Source organism: Halyomorpha halys, unplaced genomic scaffold (genome assembly GCF_000696795.3).
Source record: "Halyomorpha halys isolate HHAL.00 unplaced genomic scaffold, Hhal_1.1 Scaffold1051.1, whole genome shotgun sequence".
In the NCBI taxonomy this organism is placed as follows: domain Eukaryota; kingdom Metazoa; phylum Arthropoda; class Insecta; order Hemiptera; family Pentatomidae; genus Halyomorpha; species Halyomorpha halys.
This window is the reverse complement of record NW_027108957.1, coordinates 141,022-152,090: the sequence shown is the minus strand read 5'-3', so window position 1 is coordinate 152,090 and position 11,069 is coordinate 141,022. Positions and strand designations below refer to the sequence as shown.

The 11,069-nt window shown below is 28.6% G+C and overlaps 1 protein-coding gene across 1 annotated transcript in view; it reads right to left on the bottom strand.

Moving 5' to 3' along the window:
• Nucleotides 1-11,069, bottom strand: part of LOC106688088 (uncharacterized) — a 14,822-nt gene that overhangs the window by 346 nt on the left and 3,407 nt on the right. The window contains exons 2-3 of the mRNA XM_014432381.3: nt 10,226-10,471; nt 4,320-4,478 (exon numbers count right to left, since the gene is read on the bottom strand). Coding sequence (XP_014287867.1) covers nt 4,320-4,478; nt 10,226-10,471 — 405 coding nt within the window. The remainder of the gene's footprint in view (nt 1-4,319; nt 4,479-10,225; nt 10,472-11,069) is intronic.

The window sequence follows — 11,069 nt, the reverse complement described above, 5'->3', positions numbered from 1 at the left end:
GTTATATCATGTGTATAATATATATGTAATGTATATATGACCGATCATGTATTGATTGGTATGCAGTGTATTATAGCAATCCAATGTATTTGTGCAGCATGGCTAAATAAAGCATTTCTCTCACAAAAAAAAAAATATATATATAAGAGTAAGTTAACTTTTTATGGTATTATATTATCAATTTACATTTAAAACTACTATTAGTAAATCCTGTTAACCTTCATTTTGTTTCTAACGGTGTTTTCTTATTTCACTGTTTATTTTCTCATTGATTATCAAATTTAGTAAATACTGTTTTCAATGTTTTGGTCCATTAAAAATGCAAACTCATGAAGCCGTTCTAGAGAAGATCCATTAACCTTAAAAAGCGAATACTCAAACATTCTCATTCGTACAGATTCAATGTATGCAACCCAGAGTCTATCAAACTTCAGTCAAAGCTTACGATATACCAAATTCACAATTATATAGACATGATAAAACATCCTAAAAAAAAGTGTATCCTTTCTCTGGACTCCAGAATACCTGGAAATGAGGCAGCGGCTAAAGAGGTTAATACGATGAACGTTCCACCACTCCAAATTTACGAGCCGAAAGATATAGAGGCATTTTTAATGAACTGAGTCCGAAAAAGTTGGGATTCAATGTGGTCTGAGGTACCACTCTTATTGGCTAAGACTTGTTAAAAAAACACACAAAAATAGACAAGTGCCATAAGAGGAAACAGAAGAAAAGAAGTGGTTGTTGCACGATTGAGAATAAGACATTCCAAATTAATACATGTCCACTTATTCACTAAAGAGAACCAACCTAAATGCCAAACCTGTCAGTCCCCGTTATCCATAAAGCATATAATTGAAGAATGCTCATCATTTCGTCAAGCATTCGAAAATAATAAAATTCCTCGTACAAGAGAATTGGCCTTGAAGACTCAGCACAATCCATAGACAAAATCATAAAATTTCTGAAAGAAACTCAACTGTGTAATAAAATATAAATTACCACTATTGACCAGTGTTAAGAGAAAACAGTATATTCATCTATCAAATATCAAAGACAAGAAGATAAATAAAGTAAAAAGGGCGTAATAACCAAGATTTTGATCGCCCTGAATAAAAATCTAATATAATCTTTAAAGATTTAGCTGACTTTAAAGCTAGAGAATAAAAGACGCAATTGCACGAAAATCCTATCTCTAGTTATAACCAAAAACAAGAATACAAGGAGGTTATGACTGGCAAGCCATATGAGCCTGATATCCCGATATTCTTGATGTTAGTTTTTCTGTACAAAATTCATATCGATAGTGATCTGATCTTTACATTCTTTCACATAAAACTGTTTCATTTATCAAGTCCTTTCTTCTTTGTACAATCTCTTTTTAGAATTTCTTTCATTTCTGACTGCGAAGCTCAGTTTTTATTAAAGTTTTCTGGGCAATATTTCTGTCATTACTAATTATTTTTCACCTCTTAAATTTCCAATTGAATTGAATAAACAAATGGAATGAAATGTGTCAACCAGACTAAGTACATTATTTTGTTTTCTTAAAATCAGAAAAAGGTCAAAATGTGCACGTTTTGGGGCAAGTTACCCCAAAACGATTCACAAAAATGTTTTTGTGCTAAATTCTCAATTTTTCATTTATTTTAAGCATTTATAATGTGTTATAATTTTTAATAATAATTAATTAATAAATGATATTAATAATTAGTAAATTCAATTAAATATGCCTCCTGAACTACATCATTAAAATTTCTATTTTATAATATATACTAGTTCAGAGTATTTATATTCAATTAAGACAGATAATAGTCAAATATAATTTTTTATATTAGCCGGAATTGTTTCACAGCTATGTTCACAAATATTTTAAGGACACTTTTATGATTTCATCAGTGTAAAATTAAAACTATCGTTTTCAATTATTATACAATTTTCGCTAAATAGTGATTACTTAATAATACCCGTTAGCTCCTAAGGAATAAATAAACTAATTAATATGATAATAATTTTTAAAGCATATTAAAAGTTTTATCGAATAATAAAAGATAAGGAGATGTAATTTTAGTGACAACACTGTTTAGAGAATGTTCTAGACTAAAATCTGCAAAGAACGTTCTAGACTTAAATCTGGCCAATCAGATTGCATTATTCTACATGACGTTATTTCAGATTATAAACGACCGCGAAAACATTTTACCCGCTCGATGCATTCAGTTTATTTCGGTTTCGTCGCGCGGTGTGTTTTGTGAAGTGAGGTTTCTTTTAAATATGTGAAAAGTGTTACTAAAATGGTGAAATGGTGATGTTTATGTTCATAGGGTTTTGGTTTCCGCCATGGACTTCCGGCTTACTATGGTTTCGGATTTTTTTTGGGAGGCTTAGACTGAAAAGTGAATTCAAGAATGAAAATTCAGCCTTAAAGATAAAATGGTAAATATTTTATTCATTTATTAGTGTTCCCTATTGGATCAAAAATGCACTTTTATTTATGTTCATACATTACTTATTTAAGATATTAGATACATTGAATATATTAATTTCAAAATAAAAATATAAAATTTTGGTCTCATTCATTATTTAATAATCATCTCATGTAGATTATTTAATTAAAAATAAACCAGTAATGTATTGATGTAGAAAACTGTTATTGTAATATCCAATTTCACTTGAATCTTGAATTAGCTGAATCGCATATTAATATAACAATTCATTTACAATGTTTTATTTTGTATAATCCATACTCATGATGATTATAAAATGATATTGTGGTACTTCTACACTATTCATCTTATTAAAGGCTTAAAATTTACATTAAAACATTGGCGCTATATAAAATATAAGTTTTACTTATTGATATTCTTTTCACTGATCGGAACCTCTGACAAAGTTCTCCTGATATAAAATAACGTTAATCATGTAATGTATAAAGTATAATTAATTCAAAAGGAAAGATTTTACTGTATAGAGATTCAAATGTAGTTTAAATTTAAAAATTGATATTTAAATGATTAGAGTTTGAATTTAACCAAGGATATTGCATCCTACGACACAGATTTATCAATATTTTTGTTCTCGATATTTCTATATCATTTTCGTTGATTCACACAACTTCATTAGTAGTATTTGAGTAATTGATGGCCCAAAAATTTTCAATTTTTGAATTGATGCTATTTCGATCAAGGTTTTTAGTATTTGAAAATCTACAAATTGAAAAAGTAAATAACTATAAATTCTTTCCAAAATCAAATAACAGTTAAAAAATATGATTGATTTGAAACCCAGCATCAAACACATATTATTTTTAATTATTCATTACTTACCCTATAGGAAAAAAAAAAAAAAGGAAATAGTAAAAAACTTAAATATTACCATGGAAAATCTTATTCTTTATTTAACTTGTTGATTACTTTTCTATTACTACTTGTTTATTTACTTTTATAACTAAAATGAAAATCAATTATAAAATCTAACAATAAGCGATCTATCAAAAATACAACACTTACTGACGTTTAGTATTGTGATTGCAGTATGATGGCGAAATTTTATGCATAAAACTTGCCTTGCAAATTATTAGCGTATAGAAAACTAAATAATAAATGATATATAGGGAGATGGTCAGGGTTGCGGTCAATAGTGAAACAAAAATATTTTTAAACTATTTTTGTTTCACTATTGACCGCAACCCTGACCATCTCCCTATATATTAATTTTTACGGTCAACTATACATACATATAAATAATAAATGATGTCTAAAGTATTTATTGATAGTTCAAAATGAGAAAATATTACTTACATGAGTCATTCAGTTGACACCTAGTCCATTTTCTACAGTTTTCAGGAGTAATGTTTTTCATTAATTTTTTACTTATTACATTTTGTTATTTCATGTAAATACTTAAAAAACAAGGAGAGCCTTATTTTTTTGGAAGTTAAATGTATATTTTTTTTAATGTATATTAACAATACATCAGAAAGTGGAACTGTTATTTTTTAAATATGTCTCTTTTTCAGAGTGAATTTTAAAATATTTTATGATTGATTTAGCAGATAATAAGATAATAATTATAAATATATATTTTTTATTCAGATACTCACTCATGCACAGTTTTAAAAAAAATATATTTATAATCTTATTGCACCCATGCAAATGGTCTTAGGACTGATATGATATTGAATGACTCGTATGATAATAATGTGTTTGATTTTTGTAGTTCTTTGTGCTGAAAGATTATTATCAATATGTGGCAGAACATAAATCAGAAATACTCTGAAAGTTTCGGCTAACTAGTAATATATTCTATGATGAACCTACCTCAAATTGAAGTCGTATGGATTTCTAATGTATCTTCTGGACCTTTCTGTGACCATGAGTTCTTGACTTACTAAAGCATTTGTTTTCGTTATTGTAGAACATTTTCGTTTTTTCTCATTTGATTTTTCTTTTGAGGTTGTTTTGGTTGAGTTATCTTCCCTTGATAAAAAAAAAAATTATATATTGTAATATACTTTATTTAAATTAAGAAAAAATTTATGCTTTAGGGTGAGTACTAGTTTTTTTTATCAAGTTTACTGGAAGTCTACATAGATATTATTATGATGCTGTGATGGTCTTAATGTAATTACTTATCTGTTACTAATCGGATTATCACAAAAGAATAAATAACTATAGTTCAAAATTTTAATTGTTCATTTTTCAAAATGATGTTGAAGGAGTTCATCATTTAACAATCCATTGTGTATTTTTTATTGGAAATTATTTCTAACATATAAATCGGTGGTTCTCAACCCATAGAGGTGTGCGGACCATAAAACCGGAAATAGCACCATAAGTACCTATGGTAATCATTAGGCGCGCAACTTTTCAGCGAGCAGTCCTGAAGAAGGCTAGAAACTCAAGCCGAAACGTCGGCACATTAAAATAAGTTAGTCATACTTATTTGTGTTTCATTGACCGCACCCCCAACCATCTTCTCCTCATTTATCATCCACGGTCAACTATCTCTCAGAATTAGATAAATTATAATATAATTGAACAATATACGCTACCATATTCTTGGTCAAATGAATTTCCATAAACAATATATTTTAAAAATTGTATTCAATTGATGCAAATAGATATATTAATTGGTACTGCTACAATATCACAATACTACAATACAATGTATTGTTAATTTTTTTAATATTTATATTACATTTTTTTTAAATATTATATTTGCTTTCACCAGGCAGGGTTTAAAATTCAACAAACTATTCCAGTCTAAATGGTAGGATAGAGGGTCTACCGCATCCACTTCTATCTTGAGCTTGCCCTTTTACCTAGGGCTCTTACACCATTTTAATTGAAATGAAAAATAATTGTATGAAGAGAAGATGGTTGGGGGTGAGGTAAAAAAATAACATAAGTAAGTTGAAAAAATTTATTTAATAATGCCAACATTTTGACTAGGATTTCTAGCCTTCATTAAGGTTACTTAAAGGAAATCTGTTTAAGTCATTAGATTTTCGATCTCCTACAACTAGCCCTGATGAAGGTTAGAAATTTGGGCCGAAAGGTAGGCATTATTAAATAAGTTTGTTCAACTTATTTTTGTTCTTTTCTGACAACACCTGCAACTATCTTCTCTTCATATATATTATACACGGTCAACTATCTTCTCATCGTTAAAAAATATTGTAATAAAAAAAAAATAGTGATTTTAAACACATACTTCTGTTTTTTTTTTACAGTATAGAGAGAGGCTGGTTACCAAAGTATTGTATTAAAATTACAATTAGTTTTTACTTTATTATATTTTATTTGTTATTCACTTAAACTTGTTTATTTTTATTGAAGTAATTTCTAATAGATGTTAAATTTTTCAAAAACAAGTTTTGAAAATAGTATTTAAACATTTAAAAATTCTTTTCATGCCTCCTTCACCACCCTTTTTGAAATTCAGTCCATCCAAATATCCACAATACTTTTTTCCTGCGCTCATCCAGAACCCCTTTTTCCTAAACTTCTCAATTCAATTGTTTATCAGATATTTAGGTCTTGGATTTTGTTTTCCATTTTATCGATTCTATATGAAAATAAGTATTTTAAACTAGTAAGTTTTTCTATAATAGAAGGTTCAATTAATTAACTTTTTAAAAATCATTATGTAATTATAATTTTTATTGGAAGAATTTCTTTTGTTTAAATGTATTTTCTGGTGATCCTATATGAGTCATATAGTTCCAAAAATCCATTTAGGAATTTTCCCTCCTCTTCACAATATCAATATTAACCTAACTCAAACTAACATTTTTAGACATCTGGGTTACAACCATTCTCATTTTTAAAACAATATTAAGGCCACTACTGATATTAATTTGTGAAGTGTGGGGTGCATGAAAAAAAAATAGTAATCTTATAAAAAAAAAAAATTGCAATAATTTTAAACAAGGTCCTAAGAATTGCATTAGACATCCCTTGGCTTATAAGAAATAGTCAATTACATTGTGAACCAAAATTGGAATTAATAAATGAAATCGTCTAATGATATTTTACAAAATTCCATTCCCATGTTACAATCTTACAACTGTTACAAGCAGTCTTACAACATTACATCAATTGCATAAATGTTAGATTTTTTTGTATCTTTATCTGTTTTTTTTTTTTAGTCTTCAATTACATATTTATTGTAATTATTGCTGAGATGTATAATTTTGATTATTATTTTTTTTAATAATTTAATTTTATTGGCTAAAATTATTTAATAGTTAAGAGTCTCTTTTGCTTGAGACTAAACCATGAATTGTTATAAGCATACCCTATTATAACCATGTAAGGCCCATCAGGATATGGTAACAAAGAATATAAATTAAAAAAGAGTAAAAAAAAAATTTTTTTTCTAGATTATCAAGATTTGAAAGAATTTCTTTCAGAAGTATTCAATTGATTCGGGATGCTGTCTTTACACATAATGATAGTATAGTAGATAAACAGAAGCACTTGAGACTAAAAATAAAGTGACTTGAAATTTGGTTTTTATTTAGTTAAAGAAATAATAAATTTAGCACAAATGTTAATGATAAAGTACTTGGTCAAGGTTGCGGTCAAAAAGAACAAAATATTTGCCAACTATTTATTATCAGGGCTGTTCAAGATGATAGCTAAACAAACTTTTCAAAGAGTGTGGTTCATAATGTTTTCCCATTCTCTAGTCTTTTTGATTGATATTTAATTATTAAAAAAAAAATAAATCCCAGCAAAAAATAAATAAATAAATATATTTATGTGTCTATGTATACAAACAAGGATACATATAGAGTTTGGGCTATTGCCCTTTGGCCATCTTGTATTTTGTTATTGAAAGAAAAATAGAGAAGTATCTAAAATTTCCCAGCCATTTTGACAACTTACCGAAAGTCTGGAGAGTTTTCCTCTAAAATTGTCCCTTCCTTTTCTGAAACATTTTTTAATAGAACATAATTTTTTGGGTTAAACTAATTTCCATAAAGACGGGATTTGTTTTTGTATATATTTTTTACATATTATGAGATTTTTGGTTAGTTTTCTTTAATTTATTTTTGCCAATATCTTGCAAAAAAGAAAAGATTGCGGCCAAAAAATTAGTTTTCAGGCTTGAATTTTTTACTTTTAGTATGACAACCTTTTTGCTTGGGGTCTGAAACCTTTTTGGTGGAGGTGCAGTCTCGGTAACGGGGCGTAGCGCCACATATGTATGTATGAATAGTTAAAATGTAAATAAATATAATAACAATTAAAAAATTCAAACCTCCTCTTCGTGGGAATTACTTTAACTTTTTACATATTTTTCCTAATAGCTCTTCTACTATTTGGAAAATCGACCTCTCTATATAATATTTCTGAGATATTTTGAATTAAATAAACTCTTTGAGTATGGTTTGACCATAATTTTCTTGTTTTGGAGTAGGTTCTCAAATATCTGTTTTCCTAATTTTGGAATTATATGAAAGGATATCATTGAATTATATGACAGGAAGGCGAAGCGGAGGTGTGGAGAAAATCTAATTGTTAGTTCTGTGCTCAGATTCTTAGAAAACGAAAAATTTTTACGGTGATAATTGTGTTGGTCAATTTGTCATAACCTTACATATATCAGTACGTAATATATATATTTCACATGAATTCGCAGTACTATAAAAACTCATGTTTGGAGGAAACTTTTAAAATGCTTTTTATGTTACAACAATTATGAACTACCTACTATAATTTTTTTTTTTTTGCTCGAAGGAAAAATCAAAGTTTTGATTTAATAAATAACATTCAAATCTCGAAATTTTACTATTCATTCTCCAATAGCCAGATTTTTTTAAAATTTTTATTCTTCGTATTTAAGATATATTTCACGTTTACAATGGATCTAAAACGTGGTTAATTCGAAGATGTTTTTTCCTTGAAACCAGCACCTCTTGAAAAATGGGTAAAGTACTGGCATAATACATTTATTTAGTAAATTTAGTTCTATGGGACACAATATTAATTGTGGTATTGAAATAGTTCTCTTTTACTACTTTGATACCAGATTTATTTTTTATTTTTATACTTGTTTGAGAGTGGTTTAGTTCATTTAAAAACAATTTTGATCCTTTTTCTCAACTTTATTCTTTTTAAACTTCCAACGTTTCGACCAACTTAGGTCATTTTCAAGGATTCCTTCACTTTGTTTTCATTTTTTTCTTTTAAAATTCTTTAAATGCCGGCTAAATTGCCTTTGTCCCATAAATTCTTCTATACAATTCCTTCCCAAATTTAAAACTTTTAGTAACCACTTTTCTATTATTTTCATTTGCAAACTCCAAAAAATAATAGTAAGAAAAGTGGTTAGTAAAAGTTTTAAATTTGGGAAGGAATTGTATAGAAGAATTTATGGGACAAAGGCAATTAGCCGGCATTTAAAGAATTTTAAAAGAAAAAAATGAAAACAAAGTGAAGGAATCCTTGAAAATGACCTAAGTGCTCGAAACGTTGGAAGTTTAAAAAGAATAAAGTTGAGAAAAAGGATCAAAATTGTTTTTACTTTGATACCTTTATTGACCGCCACCTGGACTATCCTCCTACAATCTACTTCATAAAGTCAACTATCTTCTTTCAATATACATATTAATACATATAAAAACAATTTGAAGAATAGAATAAAAGTTTGACGTTAATATTTAAGAAAAAAAAATTGTTTATTTGCTTCTTCTATATAATTAGCATTGTGTAAGCATAGATTCTTCTCTCCCTCCCCCCTCAGAAAATTCCTAGATCTTAAATCTTCTTTCAGTATAGATAATAATTCATATACAAAAAAATAGAAGAAAAGAACAAAGTTTGACGTCAATATTGGAAAAAAAAGATTGTTTATTTGCTTCTTCTACATAAGGGGTATTCATGATCTTTGGTTTAACATGTTAAAGCGTGTTAAATGGAAAAACTCATGTTAAATCGAAAAAAATTGCCTTCTTTTACCGTGGTAAAACGAAATAACATTTAACATGGCTGAGAGTCTGTTACTTGGTCTGTTAAATGGAGAATGACGTCACACAATAGACCAGTTGAGATCGCCGCCATTTTTGTTGTGACAGCTCAGTTCTTTCGTGTGTTTGTGGTATTCACATCCCTGTTATTAAAACAGAATGGATAATTTTAATGATACATATGAGAAAAAAAACAATGTAATTTCATTCTACTATCTGAAAATTTGTAAACGCTCGCCAGATAAAAATCTTACTATATGAACCATGTAATTATTCTTAGGGGACATATGTCCCAGAATAATGTTATTTTTTCATTTCATTTCATAAGCTAAACTTTCACACAAATTCCACTTTTCACTCAAACTAGGCATGTTGTAATTAATTACTTAAATCAAAACTGAAGTAAACAATAACATGAGGGTCTGGAAGGAAGGTTATAAACATAAAGGCTTATACAACAAGTTGCTGAGAATATCCGCTAGGGGCTCTTATGCATTTAACGTTTAACATGACTTCAAATAGGGCTGCTCACAATCTTATAGTTATAACATTTAACAAGGTAAAACATTTAACATCATGAATACCCCTATAATAAGCATTGTGTAAGATGAACCATTTTTCATAAATTATAAAATTTAATTTTTAAATTATAAAATTATAATTATATAAATTTTTCCTTACTGCTTCTGCCTTACTAACTATTGGTCAATAGAGTAACAATAAAAACAAAGTATCATAACTACTCACGTAGCCTCAACCGTAGTAGATTCCACATATTCATAATCCCCACTGATTGGTAAATTATTTGGCAAATAAACAGTTTTAAAAGTCGTGGATGGTGTTGTGCGGGATTTCCCAACAGTGTTGAAAACTATACGGACTTCTATTGTTGAGAGGGTGGGACCTGCTCCTGTAACCTTCTCCTTATTATCTTGTGCTACTCCTTTGCAGTACTTATTTACACCTGGGCAATCACTTGTCAGGGTACTGCCTCTGGAAAAGAATATTGGTCCAATTGAGTGAGATGCAACCGAATTCCCATATGGCATTGCGGCGAATAAGAGATTAGATAGTAAGGTTGTGGCACGGATTTCTTAAATGTTAAGAACTCTGAACTGAAGAGTAAACATCCAAGGGATAGGATCGAAACGATCCTATTGTGAAAGTCTGATTTGGGCTTGGAGGGGCGTTAGTGGACAAATATATGTCCAGATTGGTGGTATCGGCATCGAACCATTGGGTTTGCTGAGCGTTTATTATAACTACAGGAAAAAAGATTTTCTAAGAATAGGATAAGACACAGTGAAAAATCATAAACAGCCCAGATCTCTCAATTTGTTTCGTAGCACAGCGGTTCACAAAGTTGGTACCGCGGAACCCATTAGTGCCTCGACCATATGCCAGAGGTGCCGCAAACGTATGTAACTTCCTCAAATAATTAAAAATAAAAATCGATGTGTGTTGTATTACATGATGTCTTATATTTATTGACAATGTATTTTTTTTTAAATTATTTATTTAATGTAATTTACAACTGTACAAAATAATACAATAGGTAAATATGTAGTATGTTTCATATACACTTGAAAAT